This window comes from Aythya fuligula, chromosome 5, assembly GCF_009819795.1.
Source record: "Aythya fuligula isolate bAytFul2 chromosome 5, bAytFul2.pri, whole genome shotgun sequence".
Taxonomy (NCBI): Eukaryota; Metazoa; Chordata; class Aves; order Anseriformes; family Anatidae; genus Aythya; species Aythya fuligula.
Genome location: NC_045563.1, coordinates 32,792,155 through 32,819,298, shown reverse-complemented (window position 1 = coordinate 32,819,298; position 27,144 = coordinate 32,792,155). Strand labels below are relative to the sequence as shown.

At 45.3% G+C, this 27,144-nt stretch overlaps 2 protein-coding genes across 2 annotated transcripts; one reads left to right on the top strand and one right to left on the bottom strand.

Moving 5' to 3' along the window:
* Window positions 1-1,508: 1,508 nt before the first annotated feature.
* On the bottom strand, window positions 1,509-11,512 carry VPS18 (VPS18 core subunit of CORVET and HOPS complexes). Its single transcript, XM_032188725.1, has 5 exons — window positions 11,399-11,512; window positions 7,565-7,706; window positions 7,279-7,370; window positions 4,703-6,573; window positions 1,509-4,039 (listed from the first exon to the last, which is right to left on the bottom strand). Exons 1-5 carry the CDS (start codon window positions 11,487-11,489, stop codon window positions 3,311-3,313), a joined length of 2,925 nt encoding a protein of 974 aa, XP_032044616.1. The 5' UTR covers window positions 11,490-11,512; the 3' UTR covers window positions 1,509-3,310.
* Window positions 11,513-19,231: 7,719 nt separating this feature from the next.
* On the top strand, window positions 19,232-23,434 carry RHOV (ras homolog family member V). The gene is made up of 3 exons (XM_032188911.1): window positions 19,232-19,427; window positions 22,628-22,686; window positions 22,994-23,434. Exons 1-3 carry the CDS (start codon window positions 19,232-19,234, stop codon window positions 23,432-23,434), a joined length of 696 nt encoding a protein of 231 aa, XP_032044802.1.
* The last annotated feature ends 3,710 nt before the right edge of the window (window positions 23,435-27,144 follow it).

The following is a 27,144-nucleotide window of genomic DNA, read 5'->3' as shown; positions in this document are numbered from 1 at the left end:
GAATTTGCCTTACTAAATTTCCAGCTGTCATTTATTTTTAGTAATGAGACAAAGCACACAGCCCCCAGCATTTCAGTTACAAGTTTCCAACTAAATAGGCCAACAGCAAGAGCATCTGAAATTCTCTAGGAACACTTCCATAGTGCACACTTGCTGTTGTCTCCCCCAACTTGCAGCATTTCTCCAGTTGCTTGCTTGAAGCGGAGGTGAGGTAGCAGGTACTGGTTTACTTTAGGTCCTGCCCACACAACTAAATTTCTTCAGCATAAATCTAGTTATAGCTGTTTATTCTGGTTAAATAGGGCTTGGGCTTCCACCCACCTTTCTGGTTTTGTTCTCTACCTGCACTAAACTTAACGGTAGAGGTTATTTCCACAAAGAAGTCCCAAGGCCACGTCATCTAACTGGTACATAGCTCATTCACAACTTAAACTAAATACCAAGGACTTGAAAAAAAAAAAAAAAAAAACACACACACACAAAAAAAAAACAACAACAACAAAAAAAAAAACACCACGTAATTGCACTGAAATTAAAGAGAAAAGAAAAATGCTGTTCTGAAAGTACAGAGGAAGAAATCTTACAGACCGGACTTACGGGAGAACATTAAACACTCCATTTCTGTTCACCTGCCCAGAACCTACCCACTCTTACCTTTTTCAGTGAGTGATACTGCAAAATTGTCAAGAAGCACAGGTGAATAGTTATTGAAATGTTTGAAACACGGGAGTGAGGTAAGCTCAGAAGACATCTTCGTGTACCTTTCTGCACTACCGACACCAGTCATTTAATCACTGCTGGAGTCTTTGCAGGGGGTAACATTCTCCACAGCCTCAGCAGCAAATGACCTAAAGATTTTCTGTCAACAATGGTGAGGAACCATGACATTTGTGGTGTATGTACCTATTATACAAGCCCAGAGCCCTCTGATTATTAAAAATAAAAAAATAAAACACCTAGTTTCAGTTTTGTTAACTGAGACGTATTAATACTCAAGACTGAATTCAGTGGATTTTTGAGGTACTTTCCCCATCAATCTATCTCACGCAAAGACTTATGTGTTTTAATTTACTTGGTATGCCCCAGTTTCCAGACACACACTTCTTCCAATATTGCAGACCAGCAAATCTCTCTGGAATGTTCTGTAAGCAAATATTGCTCCTTGTCAAGAGCAAAGCAGAAACGTTTATCTAATATTGTGACATTCTGTTGCGCTAATAGGAAAATAATGGGGAACTACTAATAACATACCAGGAAAGCATACTGTAAACACTACAAAGTAAAAGGATGGAACAAGCATTAAGAATGCCCCAAGGAAAATAAGCAACTTTATGTTACTCACTGCATCAGGATGAGTTGCTACTCATGTTTCTGTTAAAAGGCAGAAAAAAAGCCACTTGCTTGCTTTGGACCAGGAAAAGGTTTTGGCACAGGGCTGCTGTTTCTTTATAATGGTTATCAACACCTTGAATATCACACTTCTTACATGAAAAGACAATGCAGGAGCGGCCACTTACAACAGGTTTAATGCTGAACTTCAAAGGACATCACATTTAGTTCCATCACAAATTCTTCTGATAACAGCCATCAACTTATAAAAAGTAAAAGGCCAAAGAAAACTACTGAATGGGGTTTCTGATCCACTGGTTTATGGAACCACTGAAACAGCAGTTTCTGATAAGCCAGCAACAAGCACTACAAGGCAATAATAACGAAACTGCTTATCCCATAGCTCTAGCAGTGAGAAGATTTCAAAACCTCAGATCTTCCTGCCAGCTCTGCTTTTTATTACTCACTTTACACAAATAAAATTCATTCATTACAGGCTGAAGCTCCAAAAAAAGCATGAATGTTCTTCTGGAGTTACGAATGGTTATCAAAATTCTTAGGTCTGTTCCTTGAGGAAAGAAATTGATACTCCCTTTTAGTGATGTGAAGACCAATTTCTACATCCTATGAACAGAGTAAGTGACTTGCAGATTGAGACAGGTGCTAAAGACAAGCACAGACAGGTACGCAAAATAACAAGAGTTTTTCAGAGGACAATTGTTTTCTCTTGCCTTAATTAAAAGTCATCATTTTTATCCCCTAACAGTAGAGCTTCATCAAAATTTTAGTTTCTTTAGTAATAAAACAAGGAACCCAAGCTAAACTACTAGAGCTTTCTGTTGTTGTTCCCTGGGAAGAATTGCCTTCTGGGAAGAATTTTCCAAGTCAGAGCAACAGACCTGCACTGAGCTGCAGGCATCCCCAAAAAGCATCAGATACTGTCAAGAAGGCAAAAACCTGCCTGATTACACAGCACTGGCTTCAAATAGGAGAGCAAATTTGTTACCACCAATTAGAGCTTTCTGTAGTCCATCCTTGAAGGAATCTATGACTAGATCCCTATTCAAGGGCAGCTTGAAGAGGAACAGAGGGCAATACAAAAGGGTAGTGTTCCTACTTGTCTGGAGTATCAGTTGAAACCATACTAGTGCATGTATCAATTTTGGTTTGGAGTGGAGATGAAAACAAAACCCACTATACAAAGGCAATTACAGAAGAAATGGGACGACAGGGTAAACAGGCTAGAAAGCGTTGCCAAAAAAAAAAAAAAAAAAGAAGAGTCCTTAGAGAAAATCCAAATATATGGACTGGCCCATAAAGCTCATGGGAAAGAAGAATTACACCCCCTGAATTGCAGGCAAATGACTTGCGTGTATTGTGATACACCTGCTTGAAAAATTATACACATTCCTGTATTACATTGTGTAGAAACATGTATTTGTGTGGCATGATGTTTACAAAATATATGTGCAAGAGCACTTCTCCTTTCATGTTCTCTCAGTGTATGTGGTTATAGCACTCATCAAAAAGGAAACCAAAGGCAATTCTAGCACTGGAAGTGATGAATAAGACTACACTGCTGAGTGTTCCTTACTGCCATCCCTTTAAGGTTGTCTTCACCAAAACAGATACCACACGACAGGGAAGAGAAACCACACACTATTGCCAGTTCCTTCTGGGCAACAAGGCACTCCGTTACCTTCCCACTGAGAACCTCAGAACTGCAAGTTGCAAACATCTAAAAAAAAATCCAGAAGATTAGCTTTAATTATTTTTCAAGCTCTTAGCCATCACTACGTCCCCTCATTTTTCAAGACTAGTTCACTGTAATTCCAATACCAAGACCCCACTACTCTTTCCTTAGAATTGCACAGAAGCCACCATGTTCCCACTTCTGGAGCTTATATTTCTACCACAGAAGCGTCACCAGTTGTGAACAAAACCCCTCTAGTGTACTGACAGTTGCAGTTTTGGAGGAGAACTACAGCCAGCTTTGCATCTCCTCTTCGTACTTTTGGGGATCAATAAAGGGCTTGTCAATGGACCGGATCATCAGCTCTCCACAGTACACACATTCGGCTGCCACAATATCATCAATGTCAGCTTTGATTTGTTCCCGGCTCTGCTGCCCCTTCCCCAAGCTAGCAGTATCTGCATCCTTGGGACGATGGTGGCCTTTGGAAGGCTGACTGGTAGCTGCCAGCTTCTTTTGAAGATCTTCAAGCTTTGCCTGCTTATAGGCAGGAAGGTTTGGAAAAACTGCCTGAAGAAGACAGTCATAATGGAACATGTGACCACAAAGGAAAAGGTAAAATGGGCGGTTTAAAAGTGGAAAGTCACAAGCAGCACACTTTTCCTGAGGCTCAACGGAGCCATACTTATTTCTCATTTCCTGGATGTCCTCTCGAATTCTCTTGGCACTCTGTGTGGCTTCCTCCATCTCCCTTTTCAGCTCCTCAATGTGCTTGTTGTAGTCCTCCAGAGAGTTACAGATTGCCTCCTTAAAATGGTCAATAGTGACAAAGTCTGGAAAGAATGGCAGGACGTCTTCAATCTTCAGAAGGGCGCAGCTGGAGAGGCAAGCCATTGCCTTCTTGACATCTTTCTCTTCTTGAACAACATGGCGAGCAATCTTCAACCAGAGCTTCTTCCGGAGTTCCTCGTCATCTTCGGGGAGGTCTGCACAGGACTTGGCGAGATCAACATCCACCTAGAAGTTGAACAGACGAGGAAACTGAGTTCAAAGCCTGCTGTCCATTACAGGAGGCATTTATAGAAAACCTCTTGCTATTTCGTTGCCTAGGGCTTCACTCATCACTGGCCTGCTGCTCGTTTCCATCGCAAACACCTCTCCATCGCTACTGCTCCAGCTAGAAGATTTGCTTACTACTGAGCAAAGAACAAAGCACAGCACTAAAATAAAGGCACATCTATGTTACACTATCTTTGCTGGCTACACGCTTCAGTGAAGACACAGCAGTGCCAGTAGACAGATCTCAAACATCTCCCTGAAGGTCAGACTAAGCTGACAAAAGCATTACTCTGATAATTACCACAGCTAGGAATAGAAAGCAAATAGAATCCTGAACAACAGCTGAAAAAGCCTTGCATAAATGCAGAATAATTTTATGTTGGAGACTGAGCTTAAGACAGACAGTATTCCCCCTTGTACTTTTCATACCCACACCTTAAAGTCAGCTGTCCACCTAAAACAGCTGTGAAAGCACAGACATTAAGAGCCTTTCCTCCTAGACTTAGCTGCACAGCTCCTATACAGATGAGTCTGTCCATTTCCTCTCAGTTTTCAGTTATTTGAGATAACTTGACCTAGCTACATTTCCATACATCATAGCATGCAGGCAGACACACATACCTGTAACGCAAGATCCACGGCTTCTTCATATAATTCCATCACTTTGTAAATATGGACACAAGCATGGTGGTGCCCATGCTCTGCACACAGGCGCAGTGCGTACTTCAGGTCGTAGTGGATCCTGTTTGGATTGGTTCCTGCTTGCTCCAGGTATGATAGCAGCGAATCTGGCCGACACAAAGCGTAGAGAGACAACAAGTAGTTGTGAATAGCTTGCTGGGTTTCCTCCAACTGATAGACACAGAACTCCATGTATCTAATGGCTTCATTGATCTGCTGGGTGCTGGCACTCTGGCTGTAGTTAACAAGAGCTGGAATGAGATTCCTGGCATCAAGTCTGGAGCCCATAGAAATCCAAGCATCAACTACCTTCTTGGGAATATGCTGGATGAGGACTGGGGAGAACTTGTAGAACAGCTTCTCATCTCTGTGCCTAGACAGCACGTTTAAAGCTTCATCATACTCATCATGCTGGCAGTGGTGAGCTACTACTCGCTCATAGTCCTGCATGATGACTGCGAAGTAGACCATGTGCTCCGTGTCCCCATGGCTCGCCAACAGTTCATAAATAGATGCCCGATTATTAAACAGACAGTCTTTGTTTTTAGGGCTGCTCAGGAAGGTGCGAAACTTCTCCCGCGTATCCAAATAGAGATTTCGCTGTGAGGGATCTCCCTCCAATATACCTAGCCAGTTCAAGTACAGCTCTGTTAACCACGTGGTCAGAAGAGTGGTCTGTGTCTTCTCAGAAGGCTTCAAGCTACTTAGCTTCTTAATCAGAAACTCCATCAGGGCCTCTTCTTGCTTGGCTTCAATGAACTTAAGGGCAATTTCCTCGAAGTAGTTCTGGGTCAGCGCATAACATTTGGCACTGTCTAGGTATCTCTTGTTTTGGAAGCAGTGCTCTGCCTCTTTTGCCAACACAATGTCTAGGCACTCCGGACGGTCTTTACAATACTCTTTAGCTAAATCAAATTTGTTCATATTCATATACATCTTCCACACATCTCTAGATTCCCGCTGAACATGATAGCGGAACACTACTTTCTCTGTGTGGATCCATATCTGCTGAACTGTGGGATCCTTGATCATGCGTGTCAATGTGCCAAACTTCTCCAGGAACAGGTCTTGAAAGACAACCTGCTCATTCAAAGTGCATACAGCCTTTACCCGGTCAGGCAGCAGCAACAGAAAGTGAAACTGGGTAAGTACAATGGATATTGGCTTGTTCACAGTTATGTCAATATCAGAAGGATAAACCCAGACCCGTTCATCACTCAGAATTGAATCAGGACGGCTATAATCCAAATTACCATACAGAACACCATTTCCCATCATCCAGGCAAAGGAGCGTGGGTTGGAACGCAGTTTTGGAGTGTAAAAGGCTATCTCGCTGAAACCAAAGCTGGCTGGAAACTCTCGGAAGCTGGGCAAATGGTCAGCATGCAGAGCAAATATGGAGCTGAAGCCTTGCTGCTCTGTCCCTTCAGGCACTTTGCCAACAAACTGGAATAGTCTCTTTCGAGTGGTGGCGATAATAAAGAATTTCCCTTCTATTCCTCGTTCAATCTCCAAACAGCAGACTGGTGCGGGTCCTGATTCCTCCTCCAGAGTGTAGACCTGTCGGAAGTACTGGTCGGGATTAGTGCTGAAGAGGCTTCCCTCACTGACAGATATTTCGGCTTCATAGATTTGCCCCTGGGCTGTTCCCACCAGGATAGGCCCAGTGTTGGTCTCTGTACCAAGAAATTTGTTCCAGCCCACGCTTTCAATTAAGTGGCCTTTCCAGCGGGAGAGTGTCCGTGCTTTCTGAACACTTCTGTTCAGGTAAAGGCATTCACTGGTGTTCAGAGCAATCAGCAGATGAGAGCCTGCAGGGGCACGGGAGAAGGGCAGAAGGATAGAACAAATTTACACTGTTGCCTAAGCAAGTCAAATTCCTTAGGCTTCTCAGCCTCACATTAGATAAGCACTAGTATCAACAGACTTAATCAACATACTTTTCCAGGCATTCATAAGAACGTGGGGGATTTCCATACTGGATCAGAACAGTAGTTCATGTTGCAAACTAAAATTGCAAATCCCAGAATCTTCAGAAAAAAGGTATTCTTCTATTTTAATAAACATTCTAAGAACAAACATTTCCCAGAGTTCTCTCCTGTCCCTGGCAGCTAATGAGCATCTCTTTCCAAAACTTTTGTTTGGTTTTAAATCAGTCAAGGCTACAGCAAGCTGCAGATGTTTGACAGTTCTTTTTAAAAAAATCTTACATATACACAAACAGTACAAGGCAACTGCAAGGATTTCCTATGGTTTCTTTTAGCAGCCTTGTTCAGAACAGCCTCATTGCATCAGTGAACAGCCTCACTGCATTTCAGATGGTTCAAAAGCAACAACATACACACAAATCAGTAGGCAGAACCCCTGGGCAATGGAGTACAGCCCACAAGAACCATCTGTTTGCCTTATTCACAGAACAGAGAAAAAGAGGACTCCTTCCCCAGTACTTGCAATGCACATTCAGTTGCCTCTGCTGTCAACCACCGCCCGTAAATATACATAGCCCATTGCCTCACCTGTGTGGTCCAAAAACATCTTGTAGACTCTGGCTTCATCTTTGCGTCCCAACTCCACCTGATTAGGTTCATCTGGCTTCCCAAGATCAATCCTGCAAAGAGAAACCATGAAAGAATGCTGCCCACAAAAGTTCACACAGGCATAGTTTCTTACAGTTTTCCATATATGCAGGTTTGTGGCTTCTTATCCCTTTTTTAATTACAAGTTCTCTATTAACTTAAAAAAAATAAAAATAAAAAAAAAATGGGAAAACATTCAATAACTTCAGGTGACTGGCAGCATTACCTGAGAAGGGTGTCTTTGCCAAGGCTCATACAGAGCTGGTTAGAGGAGACCACTAAGCTGTTAATTTTCTCTGGAGGAGCAAAATCAATTCTTTGCTTGTTAAATATTGGTGTTTCCTTCTCCAGCCGTGCATTCACATACCCTGGAGAAAGAACATGAACACTTATACAAAACAATACAAAGAAAACACAAGAACTACATGCTACACCAGAATCTACTCTTGAAAGAGAGAGGAACCACTGCCTGCTTTAGGTTTTACCAAAAAGATACAGTGCTCTGTGGAGCATAAACACTGAGAGCAGCACTCCCGTAAGTGCAAAACAGAAAAGTAGTAATATGCCTTACTGTCTTGTTACAGAAATGCAAGCTTGTGACAAAGAATTCCAGGGCAAGATACAGAACTGTTACATAAACTGCATATAAAGCTGAAAACGGGAACAGAATCAAAAGACTTTTTTTTTTTTTTTTTGGGGGGGGGGGGGGGCGGGGAGGAGGGGCACTTTATTTGTTCAAGACAGAAGAAAACAGCTGGTATTATGTAAGACACTAATAGTGCTCTGGTTTGACACTCCCATACAAGGTACAAAAGAGACAACTGCAGCGTTAGCTGAGATATATTTATTATTTTTTCTATATTGGAACTGAATAGGCTACAATATTCGACATCCATAGTGCATAAGGTAAAGTTATTTTTAAAACCATGTTAATGTTAATTTGTTTGTTGATGGTGAGGGTGTTATTTGTGTGTGTTTGTTGGTGGTGGTTTTAGGTTCATATCAAAAAACAACAACCAAACAAGTCATAATAATCATCAGCAAAATCCTGGAACATCTGTACATCCACAAACAGATCGTATCTCAGAGTTGCATCCACATCTGTCCCACGAGGCAGGTTTTCCCATTGACTGAGTTTCCCATACGCACAAAGTATTACATAATCTTCTGGCAAAGAGAACAGCAGAAGATCGCAGTCTGACCACACTACCTCCAGCTGGAAAGCCAGACAGACGGGATACATGGCTAGGTTAACTCATCTGCTTTGCTCCATGAGCAAGTGAAGGATTTCTAAGGCAAGTAGATCCACGCAGCAGGTAGCCTGAACAGGAAGATTAAAAGCAAAACAGAGCTACTGCAAGTTAAGGCCACTCACCGCCAAAGCAGCTATCCAGCAAGATGTACACAATGAAAAATTTGTATCTTGGAGGAAACAGACTACCTCCATTCTGAAGAGCATTGACCTAATAATCTCTAGGCTGGGACAAACAGCATCCCTCCAATGCATATTCCATACCTATAACCTCCTCCACATTATCCTGAAAAACTAACTCCAGCCCTGTTGTTGTTGAAAACAACAGCACAGTAGTAGAACGCAGCCTACTAACACTACGATTCCTTTTATTGCCCTTTCTGCCAGTATCTTCTCCTTGCTTCTGCCTCAACACTAGGCCAGCTGCGGGATCTTTAAAGGATTGCTGGTTTAGAAGAGAGATGTGCACACGGGAACAGACAAAGCAACCACAATCTGAGTAGGCAGCCTCTTGCTCAGCATGAGTATTTTTCCTCCATGTTGATCCACAGCTGAAATGCTACCCACTCATGCAGATGTGCATTCCTTTCTTTACACTTAAGCAAAACAGATGTTCTTCTGCTCAGGTTAAGCAGCTGCAATGTGAAGGCCTAAACTTGCTGTTATGAATGGTGGTTCAAAACATGCGGACAAAGCTCCCAAGGTAGAGATTCACATGATGTCACAGGTAACCAATATATATTTCCTTCATATATGCTTGTATACCCCAACAAGATCTTCAAGTCCCATTCATTCAGAGTCTTGATTTCTTTTCAGATTGCCACCAGGCAAAAGGCAGACTGGGACAGCAAGAGGTAGGATGTTTGAATGATTGTTTGTTTTTTATACAGTTCAAATCAGCACATTGTAGACTTAAGACTGTATCCATTAGTTATAACAACTGCAGTAGCAGCATTAACATAAGGATTTTAACTAGTGTCCGTAACATGACACAGATGCAGTTCTCCAGCTTACAATTCCCTATACAAAGGAGATAAATATTTTACAACTCAATATTCCTTTCAAACAGCCCCCTTCCTCCATCCTGACCTCAATGTCCGCTTTCTATTAGGTGAGATCCTACTGCAATATTTCCCACCCTGATTTCTAAAAACTATGTTCTTCCTTAGATCTTTGAATCTGTTCAAGGATTTAAGTTCACCAGCATCAATCGAGTCTACCAGATCAAAGTAGGGCTTTTCAGGCTGGAACTGGAGTACTTGAAGGTTACACTGCAGCTGTACTTGAGCTCTGCAACAGAATCTACAACTCTGAGTACCTGTTCTGTAACGTTGGGAACGACTCACTGAAACAGAGAAATACATTTTTAACATCTTCCAGTATTTTCAACATAACCTTAAGGACTGGTTTGAGGAATTTAACTATTAACTTACACTTCTTTCAAAATCAATTTGCTTAAACTTAATTTTGCCCACAAATTTAGGCATTGGAACGGGCTGCCCAGGGAAGTGGTTGAGTCACCACCCCTGGAGGTCTTTAAAAGATGTTTAGATGTAGAGCTTAGGGATATGGTTTAGTGGAGGACTGTTAGTGTTAGGTCAGAGGTTGGACTTGATGATCTTGAGGTCTCTTCCAACCTAGAAATTTTGTGATCCTATCGGGCTAAGTTTTTATTCCAAAATGGCAATGCATTCTGATGTATGAATGACTGAAATCCTGATTGGACTGTGTCCTTGTAATTAAGCAGTTTCCAAAACCTCCTTTGCCAACATCATTTGTCACCAAACAGGCAGATTTCCCAACTGTAAGACAGTCATGACCGAAGACAGCGTTGCCTAAGTCAAGAAGAAAAGTTGAGTCCTTAGAAATGTATTTTCAGCTGGCACCATGTCCCAACACTGTTTTGTTCAACGCCTGTTCAGGACACTTACTCTTACATAACACCATGCAACAAAATAACTTAACGTACATTAAAACAAACAGTAGGTATGTATCTACTTAAGTATGTAGATTCAGAGTAATTTTGTGTGTTTATTCTTTATAATTCATACATGAGTATGTCAATTCATCAATGCCACATATACAAGCATCACAACTTGTTTTCCCCAAAGACAGCGGGCAGCACTATATGAGGAAAAGACTTGAAATAACATGCCAATGCATTTCCAGAAGTGTAACCCCCATACGCCAGCTCTGTGTAGCAGTGGGTACTACCTTGATGATACCAGGTAGCACAGAATCCTCTCTCAACCATTTTCTCATCAATATGATGTTGTGAGGTGGCATCCAATGGCCATCTGTTATTGAACCTATGGGGTTTACCTTGGATTTATCAAGAAGGGTGCTTGCTACTTGGTTGCTTGGTTGCTTTCTCACATATGAAAGAAATGACTGACAGGTCACCACACCATTGCTTTACATTGACTGCACACCCCAAATCACCCCAAACAGCAAAACTTTGAGAAAGTTGCACCAGGATAGGAAACCAACCCCATGCAGGTACAACCGCCTGCACAGCCACTGTGGCTGCAGCAGTTGGGCTCCTTGACGAAGACTAAAAATCAAAAAAGGAAGCTGTTGAGGTGGCCTCTGGCAGCTCCCCCCGCCCCGCCCGAGCCGTGCTGCAGCGCGGTGAGGCTGTAGGCACGCCGCCTGCCACAGACACCCACCACACGGCGCCTCGGGGCGCTCGGCCTTTCAGGGACACCCCTCGTCCTGAGGCACCCCGGCGCCTGACGCGCCACACCGCCGCCCCCGGGCACCGCACCGGGGCCCGTCCGTCCGTCCGGGCGGCGGAGAGGCGCTTACCGGAGTGCGGGATGCCCACGGCGGCGCGGCTCTGCTGCACGGCGGCGGAGCGGTGCAGGGAGTCCTCGTACTCGTCCAGGATGGACGCCATGGCGCCCAACGGCCGCACCAACGGCCGCCGCCAACGGCCGCTTCCGCCAGCCCTCACGTGAGCCGCCTCACGTGCCCGCCCGCCGCCACTCCGCGCCTGCGCCGTGGCCGCCCCACCCCCCCTCCCGCTCCGCCCCTCCCGGAGCGAAGGGAGACGGGTGAGGGTTCCGCCTCCTCAAGATGGCGGCGGGGGGATTGTCGCTGTGGGGATTGGTGCGCACACATCTGGTGTCCCCAGAAGATAGCTGGCTGCTAATAAACACTTCCATGCAAACTGACACGTCTTTTTTTTTGTGACTGTTTGATCCAGTCTTGGCTTTGTAGCTAAGCAATGATTGCCACAAAGCAGGTGGCGGTCCAGCATAAGGCTGACCTTGAATTGGGCTAGATTTACTCTGCAGGCTTGTCCCATCTTTCTAGGCAAAGCTTGTTAGACCCAACTTCTGTATCAACAATACTTCAAACCTGGATTTTTGTTGTGTTCAGATTATGCCAACAGTTGTATTTACAGCTTTGCCCTCTAAACTAGCAGACTTTGTATCTGGTGTTAATGAAGTTAATCTTACACAACACTTTCAGGCTTCATCTGATTTATATTATTTTATAATGAGAACATTATAAACATGTTCTATATACATACTGTGTATATACAGTATGTATACAAAATATATTATGTGTAAACTTCTCACCTTCTGGCAGAAGCAGAGAAATGTTATCCCACAGAGTACAGGGCAGTTTACAATACAGACAGACCCATTGCAAGATTAAAGTTGGTCATCCCCATCTTTGCTTGCACGCCAGCTGGCAGCGAGTGGCACCACCAGTAGCAACGGCACATGTTTAGCTCTGTACAAACTAACACAGTTACATCTCCTTTTCCTCTGCCCTTCTTCTGCAAACCTCACCCCCATAAACATTGCTCCAAAACACAGCTCTGTGCCTCAGGCCTTCTCCCCAGTGCAGAGCCAGACACGCAGGTCCCACGCTGGCTGGGCTGCTGGAGGCTTTTGTAGCATGCCTCTGTGGGGTCACCTGTGTCTGCTTTGCTAAAAACACAAGGTGGCTCTTCCTGACTCAGCCTGTCTGCAAGCACTGGCAGAAGCCTAAACCCAGGTCCAGCCCCAGCTGTTTACCATCTTTGTGTGACAGCTCTGAGACATAACAAAACCACATTCCTCTGCTCTCCAATCATCCTTATCATCATAAACTGCAAGTGTTCTCATTTGGCTTTTCAAAAGGTATACACACATTGCACTAGGTTTAGGAAAATTAGGTAGGAAGGGTTTTATTGGACTATCAGATCCATTCTCCCACTCTGGCAGATACCACATCATATACTCCTTTCTCCGTTCCTATCAAGCTCTGTCTGAAAGCGTGGGTATTTTTCCCCAACTGCTCCAGCCCGTACCTGTCCCAGATGCTGATTGCTCTCATGATTTTGAGCTCTGATTTCCACTCTAATGTATTCCATGGCTAGTCTGAATCAATTTGTTCTTGTTCAAACACTGTCCTGTAGTGTAAATAGTCCTCCCAATCAGGCATTAACTTCCTTCACAAAAAATCAACTTAGAACCTTCATTCTGATTGAAAACCCAAGATTTACCAGACCAGGATTTTTCCTTTCTTCTCTTAAAAAAGAAGAAAAGAAAATGAGACAGTTTCCTGGAACATACCAGCATACTAGTATTTTCTGCAGCAGTTGCAGCTTCAGCTCATCTTCACCTAACATGAATTTAACCCCTCCTTTCAGATGAGGTCTCCTCTTTTGCCTTAAACAATGATGCTTATACTTTTGTATTTTTAGCAGTACAAGAGTGAAAGATTGCTTGGTAAGTGGAAAAGCCATCTCAAAATGTAACTGGAAATTAGGCTAAACTGAAATTTGTGCACAAATTTCTCAATGTACAGGTCCATGGAATATTTCCATTCAAATCCCACAGGACATATTTTTATAATCTTTCTCTTCTTGGCCAGGTCCAGAAATGGAAGAGATTTTCTTTCCCATTTTGGTAGATACCAACGCCGGTTAGGACTGATACCTCACAAGAAAGCTTTGTCTGAGTTTAGTGTGGTTAAATTGGATGCCAGATCCTCCCCTTATTTGGGAATGAAACATCAGCCTAAAGCTAACCCAGGCCCACAAGTCTGCTCCGTCCATCTGCACTATCATCTGCTGTGATTATTTAATTTACAAACATGTGCAATAATTATATCCCAGTGCTGCATTCACAGGTTTGATGTTCCGAAAAGAAGAGGGGAACAAGGGTTGTGGGCAAAGGATTTATGAGGTCTTTGATTCACCAAGACTGTGTGGAGAATCAACATGATTACTTTTTGTGTGTAGTAGTAGTGCAAGTCTACAAGAGGGACTCATGAGAGAGATTTCAGTGAGCAATTTTGGTGATCTGTTTCAACTGAAAGCCTAAATTCTAGCCTTTTTTGTTTGTTTGTATATTTTTTTTTCTAATGGATGTGCTCACATTCACAGTAGCTTCAGCTTAAACAGTTAATGTGTTCTCCCAGCTATGGGCACAGCTATCAGCATCTAGATGCTCTATAATGTCTGATCTACTCAATGTTCCTTCTGTCAAGAACAGATTGTAGACAACAGTGTGGATGAACACATACCATATCGGAGGTCTGGATACCCAGGAGATTGAGCTTGCCTAAATCCGGGCTATCACAATACCATCTCTGCCACTCCTGGCTGCCCTGCCCAGCCCGTTCTGTGTGCCAATATTAGCTCATCTGTGAGATGAGTGAGCCAGTTCAGTGCCACGCACCAGATGACTGTGATCCATGATCTAAACACAAGTGCTGGTGCAGAAGGGCGGGCAGGAAGATGTGGCTTTCAGGAGAGGTAAGGACACAACAAAGGAAGCTCATATTTAAATTATGTGAACTGCCCTGGAGATAACCTGGTAACAAAATTATAATGTGAATTAAACCCTGGACTTCCTCACAGATTTTCTCTGTAGTTGTGGTACTGGTTATCCCTCTACCTCCCTGTCTGTAGAGTATTATTTTATTGTGATCAATACAAAAGTATTCCTCATTTGTAAAAGCCATGGGCAAACAAATGTACTTCCCCAAAAGTAACAACTTCCATAAGATACCAAGAAGGGTGTAACATACATGTATGTATAGCCAGGCTCTCAGATAGGCTCTCAGACCATGCTTGCTTTGAGGAAAATGCTGCATATGCCTGTGTCCCCCACCCAATCAAGAGACCTTCTCCCATTTGTGTCTCTTCCCCAGTGATGCAAATGGTGCCTCTGAGTGACCAAATGTCTTATTTGTACATACCTACTATAGGAAAAAGAAGGTCCCACAGTTGTCTAGCCATGGGTATCATGGTTGCCTGCAAGAACCTCAGCTGGAACTCAGCTCTGTAAGAATCTATAAAACAATTATAATTTACACTGGAAAAAAAAAAAAAAAAAAAAAAAAAATCAAAGCTTGAAAGGAGTTTGCCAGAGCCCACCTCCTAAACATTAACCACTCTCCCATGCTTTCCAAGCCAATTGTCAGGAGCAAACATCCTGCAGACCAGTAAGCACTGCATGGAACCATATCACAGACCAACTTACTACAGCTCTTCTGACAACTCAGTAAATTTTCCCACTTCAGAGCATGCTGTCCTTCAGTTAACACACTGAATGCCCTAATGGAAACTCTCTAGGTGTAAGTGCCAAAATGAGCATACAAATACAAGAGAGAAAGGACAGAAACATGCTTTTGCATTGAGAAAACCATTTTCCCATGGCCAGCACCCTCTGGCTAATCCCTCGGTTCTAAAACTATTAACTCTTCCGGAAAGTAAAAACCAGAGATGTGGCTGAGGCAGTGGTCTTACAGCATTTTATGGTTTTCCTAACTATGCGTTTTCAGCCCAGCCCCTCACTGTTCAGTGTTAAGTGCCTGCCCTTCCCTGTTTCTCATGGGCAATGCAACCTTATCACCTTCTTCTTGCTAATTCCCTCACCCTTTCCAGTTAAGTGTTAACTCCTCTTTTCACTTGAAGTGTCTAAAAGATTGACATAATTAAATTAGCCCCGGAGCATTGTCTCCCAGGTTACCCTTAGTCTGAGGTTTGCTGTTCCTTTTCAGATTTAAAGAAAGTGCTTTGAGTGCCTTAAACCTTGCCTGCTTTTTCACATTTATCAATTGATATAATGAAAGATACACTTTCTCCAGCAGGTGGCAACATACTTCTAAGTGATTTATAGAACATCAAAGAGGTAAAACTCATTCTGTGCAAGTCACATAAAAGATAACTTGTCTTTGAGAAAGGGGCTGAATACAATATAGGTGCTTAATCTTTCCTTGGAACAATTAAGAAAATACTTTTGAAGCTAGTGGCACTGTCATTTGTTATTAATTTATTATTCTACATTCTTAAAATCTATTATAATACTGTTGTTGTTATTTGCCTTCACATTTAACTAGTGAGGCAGTGAACAGATGAACCTGGCCCCGCTTTTAATACCAAACAGGAAGAAAGATGTTCAGAGGCCAGGACAGAGGGAGCTGTTTTCTCCCATTGTTTCTCTCCTTTTTTTTTTTTTTTTTTTTTTTTTTTTTCCTAAATGGCATTTCAAAATCACATACCTCTGATGCACAACAGTAACACCCATTAGCCGCTGTAAAATCGTAAAGCATTTTTATTGCTGTGGACTCAGAAACTAATGAGTTCCTATCAGTCAAGAAATCTATATGGGAAAGCAAATGCTACGATCTTTCTTCCTTTGATTTCAGATGTGGTAATTTTTCTGTGAATAACAGAAGCCTGGTATTCCACTGGCTTGTGCTTTGTGGCTATTTATGCCTCTGCAAGGTTGTAAGAAAATGATATGGAAAAAGCATTTGACATCACTTCCTGCAGGCTGCAGTGACTAGACAAGGTACACCACAAGGGAAACCAGACGCAGGCTCTCATCTTTACCTTTTTGTCTGTCACTTCTTTTAAGTGGTAATTACACTTGATTTTTCCCAGGGAGGATATACACTCAGGTGCATGACAAAATGCCCTGTGACTCAGCATTTGCTGTCTCCCTGCCTGTGATTATGAAAGTGCCTTGCCAGGCAGCGGCTATGTTTGACTTCGTGAGCGTATCCCATGGCATCCTGTGATCCTGTTTGCTCTGGCACCTGTGCTCCACCACAGCTCCTCTCTTAACTGAGATCTCCACCCACCCTGCCCCACTGCATGTTGGCATTGCCTCCTCTTTTCATCACCCCCCTGCTTCTTACTGTTTTATACTTCCTTGCATGCAGCAGGGTGAGAGGATTCAGAAATGTACCCAAGCGCATCGTTTACAAAGGGAGTGTGTTGACACACGCAGCCCACTCGTACAAAGGGAGGTGAAGCTGCAGGCCTGGTTTGCTCAGTACCCACGGGCCGTGCCAAGAGTGGCCGATACTTCTTTCTCTCTCCCCTGGGAAGAAGGAAGCCCTGCTACTTTTAAAACTGAGGACGGCCATCTCCCACAACCTGCAGTGCTTTTTTCTGAGGCAATCTGAATAGGGTGTGCAAAGGTCTGTGATAGCGGCTCCCAGCCTGTGACATCCAGGCAAATTGGTCTGTGGCCACACCTAATTATGAAGTTACAAATGAGATCAACAAAAGTGGAAGAATATGATGTCATCCGAGGTAACTGCTGCTCAGTGAAAGTCAAGAGCAGTAGCTACAAAAATAAATGAACATCATAATGCTGCACTTCAGAGGGGAAATGTGGAATTGTTTGAGCTGACCCATAGGCTTGCCCCCACTACAAGCGACCAGCCCTAGTTTCCTATTTCCCTTCTCATCTACACTGACTCAGTGTTTTTAACTTAGTCCATAACTGGGCATTTCCTCTGCAGCTCTAGTGGGAAAGGTAGCTATAATTAATAGAAACATGCAGAGAAGCAAGTGTCTTTTGCTACATAACTGTTTTGTTGTTGTTGTTGCTTTTAACAATGGACTTTGTGCAGTTGCATAAAGATGGTTGGTGACACACTGCCTAAATATATAAATTGAATTTCCACTTCAATTCGCTGTGCACTCAAATGGAGAAGCTTTTCTGTTTGATTGAAGCAGAAGCTACAGATGGTACTGGATCTCAGCTGAAGAAAGGTTGAACACTAACAGTACCTGAAATCTTGGTCTGCCTGAAAATAATTTGATCTTGTGCACTTTGTTCCCAGCGGACAGGTATCCACATCATGAGGAATACTGCCATAATTGGTACTAAATATAATTCCCAGGAGAGAGGCCAAACGCAGTCTTGGACACTTGAGTATTTCACACACAGCCAAGTGCTGATCTGTCACAGCGTACCTGCTACGAGTGTGCAGCCAGTCTCCACAGCTGGCACTTCAGCGGCTCTAGGAACGAGACAGACTTTCACTGCAAACCCAAAATTGTTCAAAAGTCTTGCAAAACCAAAATGTGTGACTCCTACCATCTGACTCCTTGCTGCATTGTGAAACCTGCCTCTTGATAGACGTCAGGAGCAAGGCAGGACCTGAGAAAGGAACCCGTGGGAGCTGCTGTGTTTATTTGCTTAATCACTTAGTTTAAATATAGATTAAAAATCACTTAAGCTCATCCAGAAGTTAAGTGCGTGTCAACCAACAGCTGTCAGAAACTGCAAAGCAAAAAGAACAGAGTCACAGAAGCCAGAGCTTTTAGGAAGGGAATGAGAGAAAAAAGGATTCAGTCGCAGGAGTGAGGCAATAAGCACGTCTTCCCAGTGGATGTCCTTTCCTAACAGAAAAGCAAATAGGAATCCAAAGCTGCCAGCTTCTTCTCATCTCTCCCCTCTGCTGCTGCTGACACTTGCTAACAGTGAATAACTTGGTGAATACTCCCTCATTTCCATTCATTTCTTCCGACTGAATGGAAATGCCACAGTTCACAGAATGTCACCCTGTGCTTGAGAAACTGCTGCGGGACGTCCCATGCCACGCTGCCTGCCCTGGCTGCAGTGCTGGACGTCCTGTGCCGGTCCCATGTGTGGTGCAGGCACACCTTGGGTGTTACGGGGGGTATATCGCCTGCCCAGTGCCCTTCTGCAGAAGCTCACATGTCCCTTGACTGTACTGACACTGATGGCTTGGCACTGGAAAAGGCTCTAATGCAAGGCAGTGACTTGAATTAGTAGCCAGTTGCTGCAGCACGACTGTGTGGCACACGTTTTAGCAGCAGCATAGCTTGTGATACTGTCCCTGCTAATGCAGCTGTAAAAAAAATCAAGGCTGTACTGGTAAAAAAAAAAAAAAAAATGCAGAAGAGGGAGATGAAAGGAAAGTGCTAGAGAAAGCTGCAGAGAAAAAGCCTCCTTGCCCCAGGAACCCAGTGGGCTGTCCCCAAGGAGCACACTCATGAACCCGAGGAGCTGCGGCGTGTGTGACCCTCAGTCAGCCATGGGAAACGGCATTTTAGGCCGTGCCTGGCTTAAAGACGCCTTCCTAAGCTTATGCTAACACGGGTGAAACACACAGCTTGCTCTCAGCCACAAACTGCGGCTGGAGGCAGCCGCGGGGAGGGCTTGGGCGGGCCGAGGGGAGCGGGGCCGGGCCGGGGCGGGCCTGGAGAACGGGGCCGGGCTGTGGAGCAGCAGGTGCGGAGCCGAGAAGCGGGGCGAGAGGCGACACACAGGAGGCCGGGGAGAGCCCGCACGGCATCGCACAGCCTCCTCCCGGCCGGGCATGGCAGCGGCCCCGCCGCGCCGCTGAGCCCCCGGTGCCCCCGGTGCCATGCCCCCTCAGGAGCTGCTGGACTACCCGCCCGCCCTGCGGAGACACAGCCGGCCCCGGGGCAGCGGCCCGGAGCTGGGCATCAAGTGCGTGCTGGTGGGCGATGGAGCCGTGGGCAAGACCAGCCTGGTGGTCAGCTACACCACCAATGGCTACCCCGACGAGTACCAGCCCACCGCCCTCGACACCTTCTCAGGTGAGGCGCCCAGAGGGTGGCCGGGACGCGGGGGGACGTGGAGCTGGGTGAAACCAGCCCTTGGATGTGGTTCCTCTGGGTCAGACGCAGGTCCACGCCGTGTGGAGTTCAGCAGCGGGAGCCCCGCTGTGAGGATGAGGTGTGCGTGGCGGTGACTGGGGGCTGGGCGCCTTCCTGCTCTGGGGGGCTTCTGTGGGTAGGGGCAAGGGGGCCTCGTGGCTTTTTAGCTGCAGAAACAGCACAGCGTTGCTCTACAGGGTTTCTGCCGTCAACCGGTGTTCAGCAGAAACTTGCTCTTCCCCATATGTCCACTGAAGTGAGGCTGGAGCAGAGGTTGCTAAAAGAATTGAGCAGCTGTATAAGGCTGCCTAAAATGCCTGCCTTCCCTGTCAGCTGAGGGGCTCTCGTTAGTTTCCACTTCTGTAAATGACATCTTTGTGTTTGTTCTCCACTCTTCTTCTGGGCTTCAGCTTCTAGTATAAAACCCGGGACAATTAAAAGCCCTTTGAAAGATTTCTGATCTTCACCTGATCCGAAGAAATGTGCAGTACACGATAGCACAGATAGGTAGATTAGAGATGGGCTCAAGTCAGACAAGGAACTAGACTTGCAATGTGTCATAGTCTCATGGGCTCTCAGAGGCAACGCTTTGTTTGTCTGAATGTCCTCCCAGTTGCTCACTCTTGCACCGGGAGTTATTGATTTTCCCTAGACCCTCTCTAAGCTCTCCCTCTGTTGCTTGAAGGGAACAAACTGGGATCGTGGTGGTGTTCGTGTGCCAGCAGCCCTTTGGGAAGAGATGTAAAGAGCCTTTGAGCTCTTCCGTGGGAAGGTTTCTGTTCTCTCTGCTCCTTTCATGCCCATGGAAGGGCTGTAAGAGGTTTGAAGTTACTGCAGCCATCAGCCTCCGTGTTTTCTGAAGGGCAAATTTATAGTAAAAAGATAGAGAGAGGTGGAGGCAGCCTGAGTTCAGAGACTTCCCTTCTATCAGCAGGTGATTCAAGGATAGCTGCACGCAGGGTTAGCCCCAATCTGAATGTCTCAGTACTGAGCCTGACTTCCAGAGGTGCATAGCATTTGCAACTGATAGAAATCAAAAATGTCATTAAAAATGGGTCTTCCAAAGTTCACTTTCTTCTTATTGGGAGGAGCAAAAAAATGGGAGAAGAGAAGAATTTTCTTTCCCACTCCTATTCTTAATGGGATAAACTTGAAAAAAGCCCTTCCCTGGATTCACTAAGCACAGTTCAGGACCCACGTTGGAAATTTCAGCCCAACTCCCTCCTGTCTTGGGGATCACTTGCAATTGAAGCTGCCAGCAGAGGCGAGCTTCACTGTTTACATCCCAACCCAAATTCTGGTCAATGGGGTGTAAGGTCAAAGGGCTATAAAGCCGGTACAAGTTAAAGAAGGCAACGAGATAGGAGAAAGCATTGCGTTATCGGGAACAGTGCTGGGACTGTGACCCAGCTGCATCCATCTGGGCGCTGCCAGCAGGCTGGGTGTCACTGCCAGGCACAGCAGTCTTGAGTGAAACGCATACCTGGTGACCTTTCCCCACCAGGCTATCCTGTTCTGCCGGCCCCTACGCTATTGTACCGAAATCCAGCCTCATCCTCAGGGTGTGTACCTGGTGCGGGCGGTAGTTGGAGGCTTGTCGCGGAGTTGCTGGCGTAGCTTAGGCTAGCAGCAGGTACGAAAAAGCCTTGTGCAAGCACTGGAGCAGCAGGTAATATATGTGGTGCCTTTCTTCTGAAGACTGTAAAACGTTTCAGAGATGCTAATTCATTCTCTCAGCGCACTTGTGAGGCAGAAGAAACCAGATACTAGAAAGGCAAATGCCCAGTGCCTCGAAGATCAAGTCAGGATCTAGCAGGTTCTTTGATCAGGAACAGGTTTCTCTTCCTCCTCTGGGGCAAAGATATGGTAACAACCCAACCGTTTCCCAGTCCCAGGGAAGCAATGACTTTCAGCTACTCACTGAGGAGTGGCACAGTGGTGTATGCACCCACCTCTTCATTTTTCCTTTCGTTGCTCTCTCCAACCAAATTTCAGTTCTTGCTTTCTCTGTGTCTCCCTTCTTCTCCCCAGACTTCCAGGGAGGAGAGCTCTCCTCCAAGAGTTTGCTTCAAACTCTCCATGTCAGTTGGTTCTGTCACTTTTGTCACCTGGCTAATTACTTAAGGAATAAAAGAGGAGTGATCTAATTCTCTCTTTTTTTCTTTTTTCTTTTTTAAACAACAACAAGAAGAAAAGGACAATAAACCTCATTCTGGGCATAGAGAAGCAGTTTAGCTAGCTAGTGTCAAGTGCCAGCCATTGTCACCTTAGCACAGGATGTCTACCTCTATTCAGCAAAGCACAGCCCCATCCACACTGTCAAGACTTTAAAGTGATTTCCAGTTCCCCTGATATCTTTCTCTCTTTTGCCTCAGTTCCTACCCAGTCTCTGTGGTGTCTGTGCACTTAAACATCTAACAGTTTCATTCCAGATTTCCATCAGAGGTCCTGCCAGCCCTCAGTCTGAGTCAGCTGATACCACATGAAGGCTTGCTGTGATTAGGGAGTGAAATGGAAGCAGACCTTACATCTGTAACTCAGCAGTTTTTTGGTGTGCAGATAGTCTCTGAAGGGGATTTCACTAATCACCGTTTCCTTAATAGCTTTTTTATTTCAAAGATGGTTTTAGGCATTTGTTTTTCCTTAGCTGGGGCACTTACGGAAATACTTTTTTTTTAATGGGTGAGAAAAACATCCAATAACTCATTTAATGAAGACTGATTTGAGCTTCCACCCTGGGCCAAAAAGCTAGGAGCAAGTTGCTGAAGTTCTGTTTGTGTTTATCCTTACTTGTTTTCTTGGGGTGTGGAAGAACAACAAGTTGTTCTCAGGGCACTGTTCAGCTAAGGGCTTTTCTTCTCTCTAAGGAAATGGTAATATGGAATGATTCTTTGAAAATACTGGAAAACAGCCCAAAACACCTGAGGTTTTCTCATAAAATCGGAAAGTCAATGAGCTGGTCTCATAACATTTTCAGTGCAAACTTCAGCTGTTTCAGTGAGGTCTGTGAGGAAGGACAAACTGAAGTGATTTCAGGGGTCTCTTTAGCAGGATACCAAATGGAGTGCTCTGGGGAAAAATGTATGTGTGTGTGCTGGGAAGCTTCCTTAGACTTATCTCGTATTCTCTTTCTGCTACAGTGCAGGTCTTGGTGGATGGAGCTCCAGTCCGGATCCAGCTGTGGGACACTGCTGGCCAGGTGAGTTCTCTCAAAGGAGCTGTCAGCTCTGGTCCCGTGGGACGGGGACTGTTGGCAGGCTTTTTAAGGAAGGCAGTGTTTCAGTGGGAAGGAAGGAGATGTGCCAGACCAGCATCAGCCATTCACTGGTGTGGCGGGCACAGACGGGTGAATGACAGACTGCCTGAAGCATGGCATGGCCACAAAGTCAGCACGATGCCTATGGGGCGTTGCTGTCCTAGCTAATGTGTGAAAAAGGCTCTGCAGTATCACACTGTTAGAGTTCAGCCCAGTGAAGACTTGTTTTTTTCCCCTTTCTTCTCTGCAGGAGGACTTTGACTGTTTGCGCTCGCTTTGTTACCCAGACACTGACGTATTCCTTGTCTGCTTCAGCGTGGTAAATCCAAGCTCCTTTCAAAACATTACTGAGAAATGGATCCCTGAGATACGAACTCACAACCCCCGGGCCCCGGTGCTGCTAGTGGGGACACAGGCAGACTTGCGGGATGATGTCAATGTCCTCATCAGCCTGGATCGCTACCACGTGAAGCCCGTGCCCCGGCCTCAGGCAGAAGGTCTAGCAGATAAAATCCGGGCTGAAGCCTACCTGGAGTGCTCAGCACTGACCCAGAAGAACCTCAAAGAAGTGTTCGACATGGCCATTGTCAGCGGTGTTGAACACAAGGCACGGCAAGAAAAGAAGATGACAGCCAAAGGCATCAAAACTCTCTCCAAGTGCCGCTGGAAGAAGTTCTTCTGCTTTGTCTGAAGCTGCTTTAGGGGGGAAAAAAAGAAACGTGATGCCAGTATTGCTCCGCACCTTCTTGGAGTGACTGCTCCTGTGGTCCCAGCGAGGAGGATATGATAAGCTGCTGGGCTTGGAAACCTGGCTCTTGCTGGGTTACTGTCTGAGATGCCTGGGAGACACGAACTGGAGTTCAGATGTGCCAGGATGTGGAATTGCCCAGGCAGCTCTAAGTACCTGCTGGACACGTCTGTAGTGTCCCAGACTAATGGGAGCCTTTAATACACCAAGACTCAGTACTGCAGAGCAGGCAGGTACCTTGCATTGTTCAAAATGGCCATTTTTCTGTCTGAAACTAAGACGCTTTCAGAGTCCTGGCAGAGTGAGTAGGGCAGGGGCAGTTATGTGCGACTGCACTGTGGTCAAACACAGGCTACTGAGTTTGTAAACTTGGGTTTCCTCTCTGATTCTGCTTGACAAAATAGGTAGAAGTCACTTGGCTGTGAAAAAGCAGCATTCTTTCTTAAAGGCCCTGTACTGTGAGTGCCCTTGAGTTTTTTTCTAAATAAAGGCCGTTAGCTGGCTGACAAAAAAATGCACTGCATTGCTTCTTTAAGCAAAATGATCTCTGAACAGGACTGTGGACTCCAGTGAGTGCCAGTGCTGTAGCACCATCTGAGGAGGCAGTCATGAGCTTGGGACCTGTTTAAAAAATCTCAGTGTGTGTGGTAATCTGAGAGAAAGAACAGGTGAGGAGCAGTGACGGGTGGCTCTGTCTGCCTAGCGGAGACCAAACTGTGTCAGTGAAGGGTTTGTAACACTGCCAAGAGGAGAAATATAGATGGGAACGTAATGCATGTAATGAAAGAGAGAGAAAAGGTAGAAAAGGAAGGGAATAAAAGGGGAAAAAGAGAGATGGAAGGAAGAAAGATGGGGAAGGGAAGAAGAATGAACACTGTGGAATGACAGCTGTGATTCTACGTAGTTGAGGGATTCAGGGACTCTTCTAGGGACTGGGAAAATCTGCTAGTGATCTCAGTTTCACAGGATAGTGTCCATGCATTAACTTTTGAATCAAAAGGAGGGGTTTGTAGGGAGATAGTTCCTCTTGGTCAGTAAAATTTGCTGTTGGAGCTCTAGACCAGAGAGCAGAATTTACCTTTGTGAAGTTGCAGAACAAGGAATGGAGGGCTCAGGGCTTCTTTGTCTTGTGCTTTCCTTTCTTAAAAATCACTGCTTGATCTGCTAAAACCAAAAGCAAGGGAAACCCATGAAGTTCCTGCCAGAGAAAGACATTTGCCATGTTTGTTCCATTGCCTGCTCCCCTGTTTCTCAGGGGATTCATTTCCCAGTGAGTACTCACACTTCATTGCAGAACTTGCATTGATTTCGAAAACTTCTCTCACAGAGACATTTCGTTCTGGTTTATGTAGCAGAGAGTATCACAGGTTTGGCAAGCAATGCTTTTAATACTCAGGGGGTTCTCTGCATCTGGCTATGGCCCATCACTTTGGGAACGCTCTGGAATAATGTGATGTATGGGGATTGTTTGCCCTGCACCAAAGTCACGCACACTTGGGACTGCTCAAGAATAAGTACAAGCAATGCAGTGTGGCTCTGGATCCAAACAAAAGCCTGCGAACATCTCTCACAACTGTCTCTTTTTGTGACACAGCTCATGTAGCCCCCAGGATGTGACACAAGCCTGCTGGCTTCCTGGGTGGGCAAGTCTTCTTGCAGAGGGCTGAGGCCCGCAGCCACGGAGCTGCTTGTAGGGTAGAGCTCAGAGACCTGAACAGACTGGTGTCAAAATGAGCTGCGAGCTGACAGGACTCCCCCCACCTAAATGCCATCAGGGTCCAGCGAGGGGTCCTAAGATGGAGAGTGCGAAGGCGGTAGCTAGAGCACCACAAATTCAGTTTGTCTGTTGGGTCTTTACGCATTTCTTGAACCTGTGAGACCACGGGCTCTGGTGTGACCTGCTAAGGACCGTGCCAACCTTGTACAGAGCAAACCCACAGGTGTAAAGAACAGCAGCTTCCCCTCATGCAGGGGGGAGCAGGTGTTGTCCTGCAGTAACTTGGTATAAAACAGGGATTCTTTCATTCTGGAAAAGAAACTGTACTGAGAGCTGCTTTCTTCCTCTGTGATTGTGTCAAATATTTGTGCAAATAAATCTTTTTTAACGTCTGCAATTTGTGTTTGTCATTTTGTCAGTGCAAAGTAAGCTGGGTCTACAGATGAAGGAGGAGATACTCCATTTTACTGACAACGGGGCAAGAGGGGAATTGTCCCACTTCTCACTCCCTGTCTAAACCCATGCTGGCAAGGATTAAAATTCCCCCCATTGCTGAAACCCTCCGAGATGCTCCTGTTGCCTCACTGTTCATCTCCCTCAGCTGCCCCTCAGGGTGGAGGCTGCTGAGGAGGACCAGGAGCAAGTCTGCAAGGCTGTCAGTGCCTCTCCTCAGAAGGCACCATCCAGGGACCTGTCTGGAGGCCCCCAGAGCACTCACTGAGACAAGCCCATATGGGACTTGTATCAGGAGCCTTAATAACAGCATGCTGCTCTGTCATTAGCTGGTGGGTAATTTTAGTCATCAGCCTCATTTCGCTTCTTAACTTGATAGTTAAGCTCTACTCAAGTGCTGAAAAGTTTTGTTCATGACACATACAACACAAAGGCTCTATCTAAGAAGCTCACAGGACTCATCCTTTCAGCTTTACATCAGCAAAATAGGTATGTAAAAGCTGAGGAGCGCTTCTATCTGTCCACATCTGGGGCCCCAAATGGAAAAAAAAAAAAAACAAAACAGTGGAGCACAGGTGATGAGCACATGAGAATCAGAAACTAGAAGGGAATAGGGAATTACTCCTGATAAAAGATGATTTGGGATTTATCTTTTTTTTTTTTTTTTTTTTTTTTTTAACCAAAGCCTGAGACTACTCCATCCTTCTGCAGTCTGCTGTGTTCAGGTGTAAAGCAACCTATGAGGATATTTGGAGCCAGCTCCCAGCTTCGCAGCTTCCCAGCATTCAAGCTTGCAGAAAGACCTGTGAATGGAAATAGCAGGAAAGTGTGAATTAACTTCACATGGAGTGAGTCATTCCGCTGAGCCATATCCTGTCATGTGCACAATAAGCACACTAAAACTCCCTGAAACCTGAAAACCCAGCCAGGCTCCTGGGAAGGGTGGGGGTGAAGCTATCTCACTCATTAAATGGAGTGTCCTCACGAAGCCACCCCAGGCTCCCTGAAGAGAGCCTTGGAGCACTGGACCTGTGCTTCTGCTTGGCTCGGGCACAGTTTGGGCTTGTTTCCGCGTTGCAGTGCTGCTTGACCAGCCTGTGTTTTGGGATGGTGCTGAGAGCACAGGATTGTTCCCGGGAGACTGTTGCTAATACAAACCACCCCACCAGGCTGGATGAAGCCAGCCAAGCCCAGTGCTAGGCCAGCACGATTCCACCCAAGTGTCACTTACTTTAGACCAGAAGGGATCCTTATTTGATCTGGTTTGTCCAGTAGCACAACAATCAGCAGAAAATGCCAAAAAAATGTACGTGTAGGGTAGGGACTCTAGTATCTGCTTTCTTGCTTAGGACTCTGACTCGGGTCCTGGTCAGCAGACTCCTGCACAATCCAGCAGAGTAACTCATAAGGGGGTTCCCAGCAGTGTAAGTGACACCGCAAGTCCTTCAGTGCAGGTAAGCACCACGTCGTGTGGTCCTGCATG